General features: G+C 39.7%; 2 protein-coding genes across 3 annotated transcripts; one reads left to right on the forward strand and one right to left on the reverse strand.

Annotated features, from left to right (window-relative positions):
* Window positions 1-284: 284 nt before the first annotated feature.
* Window positions 285-14599, reverse strand: jam2b (junctional adhesion molecule 2b). 2 transcript variants are annotated; one of them, XM_034213674.1, is made up of 12 exons: window positions 14523-14584; window positions 10925-10993; window positions 8247-8540; window positions 5382-5447; window positions 4972-5082; window positions 4677-4826; window positions 4120-4301; window positions 3648-3756; window positions 3447-3554; window positions 1279-1297; window positions 1141-1183; window positions 285-996 (listed from the first exon to the last, which is right to left on the reverse strand). In XM_034213674.1, exons 3-12 carry the CDS (start codon window positions 8296-8298, stop codon window positions 958-960), a joined length of 879 nt encoding a protein of 292 aa, XP_034069565.1. In that variant the 5' UTR covers window positions 8299-8540; window positions 10925-10993; window positions 14523-14584; the 3' UTR covers window positions 285-957. The 2 variants fall into 2 exon arrangements, with proteins under 2 accessions (XP_034069565.1, XP_034069564.1); XM_034213673.1 differs by having other exon boundaries at window positions 8247-10993; window positions 14523-14599.
* Window positions 13435-16492, forward strand: si:ch211-160b11.4 (proteoglycan 3). Its single transcript, XM_034213675.1, has 5 exons — window positions 13435-13871; window positions 14038-14120; window positions 14920-15057; window positions 16032-16143; window positions 16264-16492. Exons 1-5 carry the CDS (start codon window positions 13442-13444, stop codon window positions 16323-16325), a joined length of 825 nt encoding a protein of 274 aa, XP_034069566.1. The 5' UTR covers window positions 13435-13441; the 3' UTR covers window positions 16326-16492.
* The last annotated feature ends 3875 nt before the right edge of the window (window positions 16493-20367 follow it).

Genomic DNA, 20367 nt, shown 5'->3' on the forward strand with positions numbered 1-20367 from the left:
CAAACCCTTTAAAAATGAGCACATACATTTTTTTAAATGTTTTTCTTAAAGTTTATTTATGAACTTTGAACGAGTCGAAACTTTCTGAAAAAATTATCTGAATTTTGTTGATTTTATTGCAATTTTATTATATTTGGTATATTTTTCTATCACTTGTACATTGCCTATTTTAAACAGTATAGTTAACTTTTTGTAAGCATTAGCATTCAGCTAACCAGACTAGATTTCTCTCTAGATCAGCTAATAATACCTAAAACTATAAGCCAATAACATCCAATGTACCATTATGTTTTCATCATTCTTTATTGAACATCAAAAAAGTATCAAAATATTTTCAAAAGCATTTCAAAGCACAATTCAGTGTGTGCAGACACCCGTTCATTTGTCGCTCAATTCACATTATTTGAATTTATACAGCCAAATATTAAACAATCATAAGCTCAACACACAAACACACACATTTGAAAAATATATATATATACCAAAAATGACAAAGAGAAAAAACAACTTCATATCCCCAACATCTCTGCATCTGTATATAAATGAAAGGCAATAAGAAGGATACAATCTATACAGTATTTGGATGAATAACAGCTTCTTGCCTATAGGTGGCGGAACAGAGATTAAACTGCATTGTGAACTTGGCCTATAAAGTCTGAGAAAAGTTGGAAAGATATGAATAAAAACAGAGATATAAAAAAGGTCTTTACACTCGAGAAAAATATGACAATTTAACATATAATATGGCTTTGAAGGAGCTGAGATAAAGACACCATTTACATTACTGATGGTTTGCCCCTACTTTGGCATGTTTCCAAGATGTAATGTTCATAAACGTCTTTATCTTTCTCATACTGCCCGTCCAAAAGCAAGGCGAGTTTGAGTAACTTTCCTGTGTGTTTATGAAGAAGTACACACTTTATATTCAGGATGGTTTGAAGTCAAAGTGTTCCGCTCTTAGATCATGAAGGAGTGAGCTTGTTTGTAGTGTTTGATCTGTAAAAGAGCAGAGAGACATGCAATGAATCATTTCCTTTAATTAGCCGAGACCAGTGTTATCAGCAACTTATCAACAGAATTTAAATGGCAACCGTGAGCAAAACAAGCCCTGGCACGACAACAATCCCTCTGATCACTCACGTTTCGGATGGGAGGCGGAGGAGGAGGGTTGTAGGATTTGTTGCTGAAAGACAAAGGGTGGCAGTGTGAGTTCATTATCAACTAATACACACACGGTTACAGGCAAAAAGAGTCAGATGAAACAAGTGAAACCCTCACCTTTTCATTTTCTTCTCCTCTGTTCAAAGAAACGACAAAGAAGAAACGTTAACGTTTGTCATGGTGTGGAGTCTATTTTTATATAACATTACAAGATTCTTATTATTACATTATTTGCTTATTGTGCTCATTTTATGTTGCTGTGACTTTGGAAGACCCAATCACCCCCCCAAGTGCTGATGGGGAGGATAGGAACGAAGGGAAAAGTCACATGCGAAAGTGTTTAGCTTGCAATATTGAAAGTAGCAAGGTCAGATGCAAAGACTGAGAGAATACAAAGAGGTAGTCAGAACAGCACATCGCACCGGCCTTATGCCGCGCTCCCACGCAAAGCTAGGAAGCAACATTATGGTTTCCCGCTATATCTGAAGAAACGTTAGCGAAAACAAATTACATATGATAGAGACAGAGTAGGGAGGGATTTCGCCAGCCGGCCGAATGATGATTGGAGGATCGTGTTGCCAAGAGACTCTTGTCTGAGTCTGTGCACCAACCAAAGAGAACCAAGTCTAAACCATGGTATCTCTTCAGCTAGTCTTGACCAATCATAAATGTACGGGCAACGCCCTGTGTAATAAAATGTATTGTCGCGCGAGGTTCGAGGCTCTTTACGGATATGGCAGGGTTTCCCACACATAGACTTTACTTGGGCGGGCCGCCCAGGTATATTAACGGCCGCCCAAGTATATTTCACGACCCATTTAGGTTTTTTTTCCTTTTTTTTTTTGTCCGCGACCACGAGGCCATCTGCGATCGATTCACTTGTGGACAATGACCCCTCGCTCTACGCCTCCTGTACCCAGTCCCAGACTGGCCATCGGGAGGACCGGGGGGTTTCCCGATGGCCAGGCCTGTTAAGTGGCCTGCCTCACACAGGGTGACTGGCTGTCTACATGATGTGGCCTGCCGACATGGCCACTGTCATACAGATCATACATCAAAGCCCTTGATTGGTCTCTGTGTGTCATTCAAGCTCGGGATAACCTCAGCTCAGGCGAGGTAAAGGACTCTCTGAGTGTTTAGATAGTTAACTTAGTCTAAGTTCTCAGTGGGTCTCAAACGGTTTGGTCACCATTTATGTAAACACATATTTCCATTTGAGGGTGTCAGTGTTTTTTCATATTGGAAATGGAATGTTATTGGTTATGGCCATGATTTTATGATTATTGAAATGTATACAGTTCTGTTTCATATAGGTGTTTCCATAGATCTAGTCTCTTTATTTTCTCCTCAAAGTGCACCAGATTGATGCATTTAACTCCAAAATAAATAAAATATATTACCCGGGGAGCAGGCCCCCGGACCCCACTAGAGGATTTCAGGTCCACCCCCACTTAAAATCACATGGATAGGTTCCTACCAGGCTGTACCTGTTCGCTCTGCCATCGCGTGAAGGGTCTGCTAACAAGCGACCAACAGATTAATGTTGATGTTGATGCACGTCACAAAGGCACGTCACCTCAACCGTCACCTCAACCCCCCCCGCTACCACCAACCCCCCCTAAGTATATTATATTTCAGATCTGCGGGAAACACTGTATGGTGGTTACAGATTACAGCTTTGCTGCCTGTGATTCCCAAAGACGTGAAGAGTCCTTGGCCAAGTAATATATATATTTTGCTCTCTTTACAATAAATAGTTAAACTTAGAAGTTGTCTGTCTTTTCTGGAATTCTGAACCCAACACTGGTCACTGACTAAGCTGCACATTTGTCTATTAATCAGTTGGTAATGGTGGATAGTGATTAGTACATTTACTCAAGTATGCATTTAGACTCCTGTTTCTGTCCAACCTGACAAATGTAAATCCAATATTCACTCCGTTTCAGCTCCACTGAGGCAAATGTCAGGCTCTTTAGTTCTTTAAAGTTAGTCAATTAATCGGTATGTCTGCTTTTTGGGGCTGAGCAGGTGTACAGTGGCTTTTTAGAGTAATTTCCCTGATAACAAAAAGGCTGATAGGAGCAGTATAAAACAAAAACAATGCGCTTAAAAACACTATAATAATATTCCCTAAAACCACAGAAACTACTGAGTTTTCCATTTAAAATGATAAAGGAATGCATTTAATCCTGTCACATTTACACATTTTGAATGCACTTTTTAAACATTTCTAACCATTTCTATCCAGCAAATTCATAATTCACACACATCACACGGCCACTCACTCTTGCAGCAGCCTCGGCGCCTGCAGACACACACACAGATGCAGCAGAAGAGGACGAGCGCCAGGAAAGTTGCAGCACCTGCTATCAAAACCGTCGTATTCAAAGGATCTGGGAGGGGGGGAAAGAGAGGAATTACTCAGTGTTTGGTGAGTGAAGCGAGACATGTACATTTTAAATAGGAGTTTTACTAAAACCTCTTACAATCAATGACTTTGAGTTGTTGGGCCACGCAGCTCTTGGGCGCTCCCACGCTGTTGGAGGACTCACAGCGGTACATCCCCGCGTCTATTTTGGTCACACTCCTAAACTCCTGCTCCAGAAAAACACAAAGTGAGGAGATTAATGTGTTTCTTTACAGATGTGAACAGTCTTTATACTCCTTGGTGCATTCAGGTGTTTGTATATTAGATTCAAGATTCAAGTTCCAAGGCTTTTATTGTCATGTTGTACACATGACAATAAAAGCCTTGAAACTTGAATCTTGAATCTAATAGATATAGTGTAGATATATCAATGAAAATATTAGGTCACAGGCTCGTCCAACAATGTAACACAATAAAACAGATAACATAGTACAAGTAAATACAAATACAATAGAATAAGTGCAAGGAGAGTCTATATACAAGTAATTGGAATATGATATATTAGATTAATAATTATAGTGTGTACTCACGAGTGTGCCCTTGCTGGTGTCGGCGCTGTACTGCGTCTCTGCTGAGGGGGTCAGGGCCTTGTTGTCTTTGTACCAGCGGTAAGTGGCCGGGGGAACGCTGAGTTTGTCTTTACACTGAAGCTCCAGCCCGGAGCCCACGAACACCGAGCTGGGCACCTCGCAGGACGGGACGTGAGGAGGCACTGAGGAAGAAGAGGGGGGGAACAGATCCAGTTACGTAAAGTATAGAATTAACAATATTCACAGAAGAGGTGTGTGGTGGAAATTCAGCTGGCAAAATGTTGGTTCACATTTCAAAAAATGGTGGTTGTGGTTTTGATTAAAGGTCACCTATTATACTGTTTTTCATCAATATATTACAGGTCTCAGATATATACAAAACATGTCTCTGAAGTGTTTGGCTCCAAACACCAAACAGATCATTGCAGCATCCCATAATCCAAATCCTGCCCACATTCATTCAAAAATACATCACATTACAGACACTAAAGATGCTCTAATAATATATAAGCATATTTTCATATTCACTATAACAGAGGCAGGTGTCCCTTTCATACCGAGCACATTGAGCGTCACAGTAGCTTCTCCCAGGCTCACGTGGTCCTCGCTGGCCGTCACCTCGCAGCGATACTCCCCCGAGTCTTTCTGAGAGACCGAGTGAAACGTCAGCGTCGCCCCCTCCATCTTCGCCCTGCTGGCATACTGGCCTATGGTGGGAGGGGACAGAGGTACAGCTTAACAACATGAATAAATCAAAGGGTGATTATGAAAGGACGATGGGAAGAAAGGCAACTCAATATCAGGCATTTCTGTTGAGAGATGTAAAGGAATTCCTGTAGGTCTGTCACTCACCAGTGAATTTGTGATTAAAATACACAAACGTCACCCCCATTCCCTTTTTCTTCCACTCGATTCTGGGGTTCTGATCTTTCTCCGTCCTGAACTCACAGGCCAGCACAGCATCTGGTAGGACAAGACAAAAAAATGTGAATACAGTACATATACTTTTCTTTAAAGTAACTGTTTAGGTTAATTTTTGCTAAATATGTTGATTTCTGTCACAACTGTGTTAAAGTTCTATTGTCAAAGTTTCATATTAGGCCACATTTTTTCAATCAGTTTGACTCTAAATGTAAAATTTGATGGCAAGTTAGGGTGAAATCCATACAGCATTAAAGATATAAGGAACAAGTTTAAAAAGAACAAAACTTCAATCACATAATGTATGATTTTAAGGATAAGTCAAATAAGCTGAGTCTGACCTGTGTGTTCGTGGACCTCCACTTTGGGTTTGCTGCTGCTGACCGTCACTGACAGAAAGAGAGGACCTGCAGGAGAGAGGGTCAGCTGTGGACAATCTTCAAGACAGTTTTCACTCTAAGTAAACAATCAGGTTGAGGCTACTTTTTTGTAGGTCAAATTGTTTTCCAGACATGATATCCATCGTAACACACGTTTTAAGACAACACAGACAAACATCATGGATTCACACACCATATAGAAAAAAGTGAACTTCCCAAGACAGAATATGTGCATATCTGCTTTCTTTGTCTGGATGCACACACACACCCCCACACCAGCCTGGTGGTGCCAGGAGCGGTGGTGTGTAGGAATGCAGGTGATGGATGACTCAGACAAGCTGCCTAATCCCGACCTGATAACCTCCTCTAATGAAGTATCCCTTCAGAACACACTGCATTCCTCCACAAAATGTATGAGTCTAAATCTAAAAATATGCTGTAGATGCCCCAAAACTGTAATGGTAGCTGGCTTAGATCAATGCATTTTTGATAAACTTCAATGGCAAGAAGTTTTCACTGCAGGAAAACCCAAAGTCAAAGTTTTATCTAAGTAAAAATTGATAAATAATGTTTAAAAATTAATATAATCCCATTGATAATGTGCAGTTTCTTTTACTATAAATCCATGGTAACAATTTGTTATTGCAAACGTTTCCAGCTGCTGTTCCCTGTGAAGGACTCAACTAATTGAACAAGACAATAAGGAGAAAACAACGACGGAGAATCACTTAAGGAGCTTTAATATTCCAGGTATTAATGCATACACCTTGTTTGGCATTATGCAGAGAACACATGGGATCAATTAATGAGTGTGTGTGTGTGTGTGTGTGTGTGTGTGTGTGTGTGTGTGTGTGTGTGTGTGTGTGTGTGTGTGTGTGTGTGTGTGTGTGTGTGTGTGTGTGTGGTCTAGCATTACTATACTTGTGGGGACCTAAATCTGTTTACATAGTCACGTGTGGGGACTGGCTTCCCTTATGGGGACCAATTGGAGGTCCCCATGAGGGGAATCATTAATTTTAGGGTGAAGACTTGGTTAGGTTTAAGATTAGGGTTAGGGTAAGGGTTAGGGTTAGGCATGTGTTGGTTATGGTTAATGTTAGGATAAGTCTCCAGGAAATGCATGTAAGTCAATGTAATGTCCCCTGAAGTGATGTATACATGTGTGTGTGTGTGTGTGTGTGTGTGTGTGTGTGTGTGTGTGTGTGTGTGTGTGTGTGTGTGTGTGTGTGTGTGTGTGTGTGTGTGTGTGTGTGTGTGTGTGTGTGTGTGTGTGTGTGTGTGTGTGTGTGTGTGTGTGTGTGTGTGTGGCGCACACATGCGTGGAGAGCATGCTTGTTGAGACAAAGCAGCTCTTTGTGAAAGTAACCTTACCCTCCTCAGCTGGCACAACACACACCACACTCACACAGACAGATATCTACACACACGTGCAGCACTCCACACTGGATGAACCTTTAACCATGACACTCAGCTTAACCTAAACCTCTCTGCCATGAACCCGATTTAACCTACAGTAAAAACAGAAATTACATGCATTGTATTCTACTTTTTGTCTGATTATTTTACTCATAGAAAAATGCATTTTTAGGATTCTCATAGCAGTAGAAAGTGCTTTAAAAAGGTTTTACACTTTGCAAATAATGCCAGCACCATGCACTGGATCCTTTATTTTTGATCAGCCTTGTCCTGACTGAGGATAAGGATTTATATATGTTCATCTCTGTGAGGAAGTTGTTCCCTGATCATAAGGAAATACAAGGAAGATCAAAACAAACGTCAAAACTGCAATTATCAACATAAAGCATTTTGTTTGGAAAGCAGCTTCTGCCCCTGAGAGATCCCCCAAACACTCCAAATGCATTTTTCCAGATAGCAAGTGGTCGTATTTCATCTCAGTCCAATCAACAACAGAGTCAGGCGGGGCCATCTTCAAACTGAAGCGTTGGGATCTCAGACTCCTCCACGAGATTTGTTTCATCAGCCGAAGATCTCGGGTTCAAACGGCATCAGAGTGGGTTTCATGTAAACACGCAGCCCAAACAGAACCACTCCCTGCACAATCTCAGCCTCTGATGCAGTCCCTGAACGCATCACATTTCTCCTCCTGACGTGCACTAACACTACTGATCAATAAATCATGAACCAAAAATAATTTCAGTCTGCTTCATGCTGAAATCATAAGCATTGATCACAGTTTTTCACAACTTCTCTGTTGCAAGACCAAACATGCATCACCTAAGAAAACCTCTTCATTCATTTAGAAGTCAATCACACACAAAAAAAACCTGCATGTGTTCTGCATTTATGAGGGACAGTACAACAAGTAAAGGGAGAAGGGGGTCAGAAATAGAGGAGGGTTAAGTCTTTTTTTACTTTAACATTTTCCTTTGCAGCAACAAAAACTGTTAGTCCAAATATATTATCATATATTTCTAAAGAGATATTGGGGTGAAGATATGAGAGCAGGATCCAAATAAATTGTTTATTTTCCAAAAATGAGGTTGGACCCCCCTACCAACACCTATCATTTTGGTACATTCTCTAACTTTTCCCTTTAATATAGAATTTATATTTAATGCTGCGTCTTCTATGCAGGCCTTCAGAGAAGATGTTGATATTATGGACCCAGATTTCAAATGAAATACAAGTCTGAAACAACAGAATACCTGGTATCAATACAATACCATCAGTAGACATCTTTAAAGCTCTAACATGCACTTCTTTCTCGGAAAACTTCTTGCAATAGATCTATAAGCCTATTGCAGCCTCTTTTCTGAGTGTTGGTAAAGTGCTTAATAAAGTTCCTAAAAGCCGAACAATACTCACTGTGCATCAAAGTGATGAGGAGGGTCAGAGCCAACACCTTCATGGTGTTCATGTTTAGTCCCGGTGAGTTCAGATCCGTCCGCTGAGCCTCGATGAAAATTGTTTTACTCCAAAGTCTTTGCAGCTTCTTCAAGTTTCATCTGCAGCACGTGCACACTTTCTGGAGCAGCCTGGACAACTGAGGGCAGCGTGAACAGGGCGGAGGAGCTGCTGCTGTCCTGATGTCCAGGGAGACCCCCGCCCACAGCAGGGGGAACATGAGCTCTGAGACGGGTCGTTCTTTGATCTTAGTTTCTCATACAGTACAATTAGCACAAGGTTTAGTGTGTAGGAGTATGTACGCCTACAAGTGACAACATGTCCAAGACTGATTTGGGTTCTTAGGAACGGAGCAAACATAGGAAAGTAAACACATTTCATTTAACTAAGTTTTTATCAAAAGCGACTGAAAATAAAAGCCCTTAACCATGAGGGTGCAAATTCAGAACAGTAAGAATCCAGGAGGTATATTATCCTCAAATAAGTCAAACTATTGTAAGTGCAACATACAGAAGTGTTAGTCAGCGACGGATGACGTGCAGGGGTTGAAAGAAACAAGGTTGATTTACTTGGTGGGTATAAATAATCAATTTGTAATCGCATTATATGAAATGAAAATGTTCAAGCAATGTTCATTTTAAGCTTTAAAAAGGAGTTTCATCTCATTGTTTGGCCGTTCAACACTGCTCTGATTTACTCACAACTCCAAATACAATATGGTATAGCTTTCCAACGGTTTGATGTAAATACACAACTGTTTCATAACATCTTAAAATGTGGTGATATGTCAGTGTTGTGTGTTTAACTTGTTTCTAGTGCCTCCAAGTGGCCAAAAACTCAGGTACTTGTATAAAGGGGAAAGAAAGGTAGTGGTAACTCCACTTTATACTTCTACAATTTGCTGTTAAATATATTTCATTTCTCTCGACTTATTTGACCGATATAATAGTTTGGCCTAAAAAGTATTTTGATGATTTTGCTTTTAATTAATTCCAACTTTTTCTAACATCAATCGTTATTATTTGATATTTGCTTTCTGTGTCTAACACATTGATTAAATTAAAAAAAGTGTTTACCATTATTGACTTGCTTTTATTTCAATCATATTCCTTCATCGTATCTCCTTAGGATTTTATTATTTTATTGTTTTCACTCCCAGTCTCCTCCTTATCACTTCTGTTGTTGATTTCTTTCTACTGTAAGGCACTTTGAGCTGTGTTTTATGTCATGAAAGGCAGTATATCATTACAGTTAAGAATACGTATTATTTATTATTTTGCTAAATAAACACATGATCTGATTCAGTCAGCTCTTTAGGAACAATTAAATACATCTTTAGTGTAATACTAACTACCTCTTTAAAGCGTGTAACCCTCCACCTGAATGTAAAGATGTAAATCCCTCAGTTAGAGCTGTGAGTGAAATAGGAGGTGCAGAGAGGACAGCTGCTGCTGAGCTTCTGTGTCCTTGGCTATTAGGTTTCTGAGCAGCAGCAGCCACACAACAGCTCATTGTCGCTCATTCTGGTTAATGTGCACACATGCTCACATTTGTGGCCATATGCACACTCAAAGACACACTTTAAAGACACACACAGGACACACACAGGACACACACAGGGGCCATCAGTGCAGACACATGTGGAAAGCATAAGAGAAATACAAAGTTTCAAAATCTCTGCTGCAGCACCTGTTCACCATCTACAGTCCCAGCTGCTGCGCTCGAGCAGGTTGTCATGTTACACCATACAGTCTGTGTGTTTCACACACACCAAGAACAACACCGCTCAACACACACTACTCACTTTACACCAACTTGTTTCACATAAACAACCTCTCTCAATCCTATATAAACCAAATATACGTGAAGAGGCGACTTTACATGCAAACTGATCTTTTACAGCCACTGTAAACAAAGTACTAAGATTTTTTACTCAAGTAAATGTATTAGTACCACGGTGCAAAACTACTTTGTTGCAAGTAAGATTCTGCATTTAACTGTGTACTCGAAAAAAAATGCACAAAGGAAGAAGCATCAAAATATTATGAAAGTACAAAAAATGTAACTTCTCATTCTTCAGAATAATCTTATATTATTTAAAGGGGCCCTATTTTGCTTTTTTTTTAGGTTCATATTTCTATTTAGTGCCACTACTGTGACTTGTCTCCATGCTTTGATGTTCAAAAAGCTCTTTATTTTTCTCATACTGCCTGTGCTGCAGCACTTCTTTTCACCCTCTGTCTGAAACCAGAGCCCAGTCTGCTCTGATTGGTTAGCTAGAAACACAAGGGTGGCATTGTGATGTTACGGAAGAAACTCCCTCTTGAGGGGACTCTGGGATTTTAGCCTTTGGAGACCATTTTCATCCACAAAAACCTATATAACACACAATTAAATTAAAGAAAAATATGAATGCATTATTGTTGCAGTTGAAACAATAAAAGGTCAACGGCACGCTTTTTTGTTTACTGTATATGCTGCCAGGTATCTTGTGACTCAATGAACTTTAATGTTGACCAATAATAATACATAATACAAAGAGTCAGATAAATGACGGGGGGTAAAAAGTACAATATTGTTGCCTCTGAAATGTTGTTGTGTGTGCAAGTAAAAAAGTAGCAGGAAATAGAAATACTCACATACAAATACCTTCATATCGTACTGGTATGAGGTCATTCTCTCCCTGCTGTGACATGGCCAAATGTATGCTGTAAAAAATCAAATCCAATCAGTACTACATAAGCTTAAATACATGTATTGCATATAAATACCAAAACATTCATCAAGTACAACTACATTATTTCTTAAATGTGTTTAGGAACAGTATCATTGAATACTTCCCAGGTGTTTGTTTCGTTGGTAGAGCCTTGAACAAGTGAACTTTCTACCCTCTTAATTATGAAGTGCATGCCATGAGGAAACAAAAGAGAAAAAATATGTGCTCTGGACAAGATAAGTTAACAGGAAGGCATAGTTTTATGATTTACAGACAGTAGAATTAAAAGAGGTTTGACTTATGGCGTTCATAAAGATTAGGTGTACCACTAATAACAGATAAATACAATACACTCACAACGAGAACAGCACATAAACAGGATAATAACTCGCTGCTACGAGGCACATTTCACAGTAAATCACAGACTACAATACTAAACAAAGATTTATTCAAACAGAAGAAGATGAAGGCGCTGGCATTGCTCGCACTGAGCCTCGCAGGTGAGAGATTTTATAATTGTTTTACTTTGTGTGTTATCCAGAATATGGTTTACCTCAAATACTTTTACAAATATGCTCCGTTTAATTTAGCATTAAAGGGTAATTTTTCCTAATTACTTGAAGATTTAGCATCTAGTCTCAGCTTAATTTTAATCATTTATTTCCAGTAATGATGTTTCTATGACTTTCTCTATGAGCTTTGTCCCTAAAGAGAGTCTAGTTAATTATCAACGCTGTGTTTATCTCATCATATCATGTACAAATCATTCTGTTGTGTCTGTTGTGTAATTGTTTCAAATTGAAATGCTTTACAAGGCACATTAACTCATGCACACTTGAACTGCTTGAACGCAAAATCACAACAAAGATATCTCTAAACAAAAGAGAACTATACTACAATGAAAAACAACATGTCTGCAGATCATAAAGTGTGTGTGTTTCAGTCTGAGGGGTGTGTGTCCAATGGCCCAATGTCGTCCAATGGTGGCATGTACATTTAATCTGCCTTTTCTCTTATTTGTCTCTTTGCAGTGGCTCTGGGAAGGCCACCATTTGATTCACGAGTTGCACCGAACCCTGTGCTGCCTGGAGACAACCAGAGCCGTCTGCTGGGAGACTGGGTTCCTGTGCAGGGTCATGTGGTGGTGGAGGACCCTGCACCACAAGTCCGGCCTCGCTTTGAGGAGCAACAGGTAAAACCAGCTCCAGTAAATCTGAATCCAGAGGTCAAGGCTGAAATAAAAGTTGACGTGAAGCCAGATGTTGAGATGGAGCCAGAGCTCAGCAATAACCCAGACTTTAAGGTGGAGCCAGATGTTCAAGAGGCAGAATCAGAAGAGAGCCACATTGACATGGAGGAAAAATATGAACTGGTGGGTGAACCAATCATGCAGCAGGAGCCACTGGATGAAGACAACGTGTCTGAAGCAAATCAGAATCAAGATCCTGTCAATCAACGTCTCTCAGAGGAGGAAGAGGGGCTTATAAGAGAGAAGACCTACGTTTTAGATGGAGAACCAACAATGGAACTGGAAAACCAACACGTTGAGGATGTGCCAGAGCTCAGCGATAACCCAGACTTTAAGGTGGAATCAGAGGTTAAAGTGGAGCCAGATGTAGAAACAGAAGAGAGGCACATTGATATGGAGGACAAATCTGAAATGGCGGGCAAACCAATCATGGAGATGGAGCCACTGGATGACGACGACATGTCTGAAGAACTGAGCAACACAGAAAAGTCTTTAAGGGCAGCATTTCAGCATCAAGATCCTGTCAATCAATATCTCTTAGAGGAGGGGGGGGGGCTTATGAGAGAGAGGACTTACATTTTAGATGGAGAACCAATCATGGAGCTGGAAAACCAACCAGTTGAGGATGTGTCAGAGCTCAGCGATAACCCAGACTTTAATGTGGAATCAGAGGTTCAAGAGACTGAAGCAAAATTGAGGGACATTGACATGGAAAAAAGATATGAAATCGTTGGTGAGCCAATCAGGGAGCTGGAGCCACTGGAGGACGATGACATTTCTAAAGAGGAACTGAGCGAAATGGAGCTTTTAGAAGTGGAAACGTCTTTGAGGGCGGCATATCAGTATCAAAATGCTGTCAATCAACGTCTCTCAGAGGAGGAAGAGGGGCTTATAAGAGAGAATACCTACGTTTTGGACGGAGAACCAATTTTGGAGCTGGAGCCACTGGAGGTTAAAGTGCAAGAGAACTTTGAGGAAGAGGGTGAAGAAGGGCGGGAGAATGATATTGAGCATAAATATGAAATAGTGGGCGGGCCAATCATGGAGCTGGAGCCACTAGAGGATGACAACGAAGCCCAAAAGGAGTTTCCGCTGCAAATGAACCTTGAGGAAGAGACTCAATCAAACCAGGAGACTGAAGAGAAGCACATTGACATGGAGGCAAGATATGAAATGGTGGGCGAGCCAATCATGGAGCTGGAGCCACTAGAGGATGACAACATGAATGGAGAGAAACTGAGCAGCAGGTCAGAAGTTAACACGGAGATAAGATATGAAATGGTGGGCGAGCCAATCATGGAGTTGGAGCCACTGGAGAACAAAGACACGGAGCAGACAGAAGAGGAAGGAGGGCCAGCATTGGACATCTTTGGGCAGCCGCGGAAAACTTCAGAGGAGTATTTCCCAAATGAAGAGGCTAGGATGGGCTCTCCCATGGTGGATGGGTCCAACTATTTGATGATGGATGAAACAGCGAGTGAGTTTTTCCAAACAGACCAGATATCCCCAATGGCAGCAGACAGTCCTGTGATGAATCATGTAAGAGAGCCAAGGGCATTGAGGAGGCAGGCTGTAAACAATCCTGAAGAAAGAAGATCATCACCAAAACACAACAAGCAAGGTAAAGTGTGAACAAATGATGCACACACACTTTAATAAGGAGATTGGAAAAGAGAACTGATTACAGTTTAAATAAATGTTTTATAAGTGCATGTGAGTTGTGTTTTAGAGTTGGAAAACCTATCATTTAAAAAGAAAAAGTGTGTAATTTCCCCTTTTGGCCACAGGGCAGAGCTGTTCCCCTGGTGTGATGATCGAGGGGAAGTGTTACCAGTTCTTCAAAGAGCCAAAGAAGGCTGCAGATGCTGAGGTATGTTGCACACTTTGACACTTCCAGGCGTGCACAAGTTTAACATTAATATGTTAGTTCTATAAGCACATCACTGCAACATGGCTGCATGCATACAGTTGGCTAAGTCTAATAAGTGATGCATCTGCATAAACATGCGTTTACATTCTCAATCTTGCATTACTCATAACATCAAAAAGTCTACTGGCAATTAACCCGTTTAACAAACTGACAAGCATACATAACATACTGGCATTAGTCCATATTACAGTAGCTCGCAGGTGACACAATCTTCGTCAATTCTCCGGTAAAACTACGATAACGTGCAATATAAATATCATATCTGCGTTACCGCTAGTTTGTTACACTTACTTACACATTTATTATACATATGTGTCACTACTTTTCATTACTTTAGCTTACCTGAAAATACAGAAACACAACAACATCAATGCAGCGTGGATGCGATGCAAACTGCGGGCTCCGTCTTTAGTGATGCCTTCACTTTTTGTGAGTTTCCCCTGCAGGACCCTGAGCTGCCCTCTGTGCCTGTGTGAGCTGTACTCTTTTAACCTTAACTTGACCTATTCAATATTATAGTTGGCATACATCAGGCAATTACAGGTTAATTAAATAGAACTAAACACAAATATAAAGTTTCTTGTTTCAATACACAGTTGTATGTCCATAAACATCTGTGCGTCCCACAGGTACCAATATTATGTTTTTCAAAGATGAACTACTAAACCTTTTTAAAGCTAAACTTCTTATATGATAATGTGCATTATCCCACCTTCACTTCTTCTCTGTTTCTCTGCAGTTCTTCTGCCAGGATCATTTCTCTGGAGGTCACCTGGCCTCCATCTCCAGCCCTCACGTCCACAGAGAGGTGATGAACCTGATCCGGCAGAACGGAGGTCTGACTCGCACCTGGGTCGGAGGGCTGAGATATTTGGAGGTGTGTATGTTGTATCTCATATCCAATACCATCATCATTTATCAGATTATAAATCATGCTGTATGTTCTTTTTTAACACGTCATAGTCTGTATCATATTTAAATAGCATCTCTATATTAGTGCAGTCAATCAGAACTTGCCATTATTTGATCATACAGTATCATCAATCCGATAAACAAGACCTATCTTTAAATAATATTTTAAAGTGAAAACACTTTTTCTAACGTGGTCCCAAGATAAAGGCAAAGAAGAAAATAAAACAAAGTGCAAAAAATTCACAATGAAATATTAATTAAAACTTCCTATCTCAAAGAATGTACATTTAAAACATTACGCAAAAAAACGAGGAACGCTAAAATAACAATATCATTAAAAACACAATCATCAATAATTTACACTTTTCCAAAGAAAGGCACTTTTATTTAAATACTTGATGTGTAGAAGAGGGCTCTCACATGGGAGCAGCTTAAAAATAAGTAATTTTTCACTCGATTATTCATCATTTTTTATAAATTGTCTTCTTCTATTCTTATATAAGCCTTAATATACCTCTCATTATTTATTATTTGACTTCCCTCTTTACCTATACTATTGTTGTCTGTGTGCTGCCGTGACAACATCATTTCATTAATACATGTCTACCATACGATATCATAGGATAGGATAATACTATAATTTCAAACAGAAGTCTGACATTTTTCTTGCATCAAAGCAGCAACATCAACAAGGACAGATATTTAAAACAAGAGACAGACTTTTAACATTATATTCACTGAGGACCATGTGTTCAAGACCCTTAGACGTGCATTCAACCTGGGATTGACTCACTTACCTTAAAGGGGCATAAATCTGTTAATAATCACTTAGCCTTCACCTATTACATAATGTCATTACCGTGTTTGTATCTGTTGAATTAATTAAATAAATGACTCAATTCCCAATCTAATTTCCCCTCATTAATGTCCCGTTATCAGACCGGTCGCTTCATCTGGTTGGACGGCTCTCACTGGGGCTTTGCTGATTGGCTGTCAGGGGAGCCCAACAACACGTCAGATTTAGAGGACTGCGTGGAATTGCTGCCACAGGGTAGGACTGGTTTAACCCTGAACTAAATGGAGATAGATCATTTACTTGTTTACTTTGATGTTGCACCAAGTTTGAATATTAACCACTGTGTTTCTGATCTGCTGATCATTTGTTTTGCAGGAAATGGAAAGTTCAATGACTTCACCTGCTGGGAACCTCAGGCTTTCGTCTGCTCCTATTAATGGATATACAGACACACCTCATATCTTATCTAGTCCTTGGGCTGATATGATGAAGAGTTTGCTACCTTTTCCTTGAGTTTAAAATCATATCTTGGGAATACAATGGACTGAATGAAAGAACCATGAAATCTATTATTGAATAAAACTGGAAAATCAGGACTTGTGAGCATGTTGTATATTATATTCTATATTTGTTTTTTGATAACAAGCTATATCCTGTAAATAAAACACCATAATGTGTTATTTTTGAGTTGAATTATGTATCATTTAAGTGTATTGAAATGTGTGTAGGCTACCAAGATATTTAGACTTACTTATTTACATTTACATTCAATTTCACTTATCATATATTGTTAAGTACAATGTTTGTGTGTCACAAATAGAAAGTGCTGATTCAACACACCCGTTTAAAATAGAGTTTAATATTTATTTCGGGAAATGTGATTCTAGTAGATTAAAGCTCTACACTCAATTGCCAGTTAGTGTACAACTCATCTATAACTTATACAGTCTAAATAATAGAGGAGCACTGCAATTAAAGCTGCTAAATAAATCAAGTTGTCAACTATTAGATAAATTGCTTACATTTTTAGATTTTTAGTCAATTCTATTGTTGTAAGTTAACATTTTTAAGTCAATATTTTTTCTCATTCCAGCTCGTAAATATGAATATGATCTTCTTTACTTCTCTATGACAGTGAGCTTAATATAGTTGAGTTAGAGCTACTGTATCTGAGGACACCATATTGAAACATTGATCACCATTTTTTGAAATTGTACAGAGCAAACAACCAATTTTGTATCAATAAATGAATTGAGAGATTAAGAAACATGAAAGTAATTGTTAGTTGGAGCCTTTCCTGCATCCGTTTTGTTTTGTTATTAACTCTTTCCTTATAGTGGGTTGGACATACTAGAAATACCTTTCTGTATAATGCAATACAATCCAACAACACCACAAACTGCAGCTTCAACAGAAGGATTGTTGCAGGGTTGTTTAGCTTTAGATGTATCTAGGTCAGGGGTGTTTTTTTCACGAGGGCCACATACAGAACAATATACGAAGGGCTGGGCCACTCACTAGAGGCGAGGTATATTGCCTCATAAGTTAAGTTATAAGTTGGAAAAATCAATCCAATATAGGTAAATTATTCTTGATACTTGAAAATGCTGTTAGAAAAAAGCTGCCCACCTCACAGCTCTGCAGAGCTTTTATTTATTTTGTTAGCAGCTCATTCCTTAAAACAGAAGCTTCAGATTGTTTATAAGAAGAGGAAATATGAAGGGTATATTTCGAGGTTGTTATGTACATTTGTTATTGGGCTTTTTTCTTATCAACTTAGATTTGTTAGAACATGTTTTCAACTTTAATTGACTGAATTAATTTGAAATGTTGGCTTATTAACACATGAATACTGTTATATAACATTTGAACATATATATTTAAGAAGTACAATATAAGACAAGCAGAAGTTTATTATACTTAAGTCATTATACGTTTTGAATTTGCTGAGGGCCTATTCAAAATAGTCCGCGGACCGCATTTGGTCCCCGGGCCGTAGTTTGGACACCCCTGATCTAGGTGTACGTGATGAATAAACTGGAAGTTAGCGCAGCAGCTTTGTTGTGCTTTACATTACATTACATGTTACTTGTTAGACGCTTTTATCCAAAGCGACTTACATTCTCAATACTGTGGACAATCCCCACAGGAGCAATTTGGGGTGAAGTGTCTCCAGGGACACAACGACATGCTGACTGCAGTGGGGTTTGAACCTGTGACCCCCTGACCCGAACACCAACACACAACCCACTGCGCCACACGCCTCCCACAGCCCGCCGATTTATTAAGGTTTAGGTGGGGAGTGTTTACCAGGAAACATTGACATAACCATCAGTCCTTTGGTTGTTTCTAAACCTCCAGTCCATCTAGGACCCAAATACAGCCGGCCCGTCTCACACAACTCAGGAACTCAAGGAATTCTGGCTTATTTTTTCCAGAACAGGGTGATGAGTTAAGTCACAAAAGCAATCTGTTCCTGTGCCAAATATCTGGCATGGCATGGCAATGGAAGATTTAAAAATCACATGTCTTCTGTCTGCAACATTGCTGTGTTGACATGTTTATGTTCTTCTGTTAATGAGGCTACTCTCATTAAGTACCATTCATCACCTTCCCATTTTAAAATACAGCAGCCTTAGCGCCTATTAGCTGATGTATTCACACATCCCAGTGCTACTGTAAATCCAGCTGGGACTCACATGTTGCTCTGTGTGTGACTGTGACTCATTTTCCACTGGCCTACACGACCTGTTTCTGACCTTTGGACGTGGAGGTGAGGATTAACCACTGCGAGGTGATGACTGGCCGCTCTTCATCCTTCTATTTTGATTGCATGCTGCTCCACATATACTGTATTTATTCACCCGATATAAACAAACAACAAATTAACAATCCTAATTCTTTGGTTTGAGAAAAAGGTTTACATTTGACACGTGAGACACACCCTGCTTGAAACGCCTCCATTGGACTCCTTTCTTTACTTCAGTAACATAGTGACATCAATAAGTTACACTTGCCCTTCAATTGGCTAACACACTGTAAGGATAGGCTAAAGGGCGGGACATCTCCAGCTAACCAATCAGAGCAGACTGGGCTCTGGTTTCAGACAGAGGGTGAAAAAGGCAGTGTGAGAAAAATAAAGAGCTTTTTGAACATTAAAGTATGGAGACATGTCACAGTAGAGGGAACAAATAAAAATATGAACCTGAACATGAGCATCATAGGGCCCCTTAACATTTTACAAAACAATAAACTAACTATATGATAAAAGTTCATTTATGCATTACCAATTACTCACCATAGACTCATTGTTGGTCTTCTATCTGTGCACACATTCTCCATTGTTCCAATACCTGGTAAAGTGACTTTTGCTGGATTTAAGAGATCACTGTCGAAATATGTTTCTGCACTCTGAAACTGGCTTTGCTGCACATTGCATGGATGCATAACAATATTCATAAGAAATGCATCAAACGGGCGGGAGTCTGGCAAAACAACAACATCTGTTCAATATGTCATTCATCAACAATGATTGATAAATGAAATAGAGAGCGTTGGATTGCTGGTTTGGAGATCCTGATGCTCTGGAAATCCTTTAAGACCATGCTTATTGTTGCTGTTTAGATGAGTGTGACTCAGTGTAGCTGCTCGCCATCTGTCAGTACCATTTTCTGGCTTCACAACCAGTTGTCTGCTGGTGAAGTGTGTGTGTGTGTGTGTGTGTGTGTGTGTGTGTGTGTGTGTGTGTGTGTGTGTGTGTGTGTGTGTGTGTGTGTGTGTGTGTGTGTGTGTGTGTGTGTGTGTGTGTGTGTGTGTGTGTGTGTGTGTGTGTGTGTGTGTGTGTTATTGCAATCTGTAAACAATAGTCACACCACATTTGACACAATGTTGGGGGCATCAAATGTTTTTTATTAAAAAGCTAAATAGTCCCATAACAGGTGTCTTCTAAAATCGTTAACATATATAATAATTAAAGTCGTAGATGACATTATATTTGAGTTGTCTGCATCTCTTCTGGTGATTAAATCTGTGACTACTGTTCATATTTACTGATGCAGTTGAAGGCATATGTTGTTTTTGTGGACTATGCAACAATGATTATGGGATTGATTAAGAGGAGGGGGGGTCAGAAAAGGTTGACGGTATGGTCATGTTTGGGAGAGCATGGGAGGGTAATCTATGTTAGGTTTATGTATTTATTAGTGCTGTCAAAATTATCGCGTTAACGGCGGTAATTTTTTTTTTTAATTAATTGCGTTAAAATATTTAACTGCATGTGCAGAATGGCCCGCCCCATACGTGCCACCAGTGGCAGCGCCAGGGTATGGCTGGGGTAGGCTACACCCATACCAAGAAATGGCTTAGCCCCACCATGAAAAATGATGTTAAAGCAAAATTAAGTCTGCCAACTCGCGCGGAGTAAATTGCACAGACAGCAGTTAGTAAGATTGATTTCAGTATCCACGGTTTTGAAAACGT

This window comes from Gymnodraco acuticeps, unplaced genomic scaffold (assembly GCF_902827175.1).
Source record: "Gymnodraco acuticeps unplaced genomic scaffold, fGymAcu1.1, whole genome shotgun sequence".
NCBI lineage: Eukaryota > Metazoa > Chordata > Actinopteri > Perciformes > Bathydraconidae > Gymnodraco > Gymnodraco acuticeps.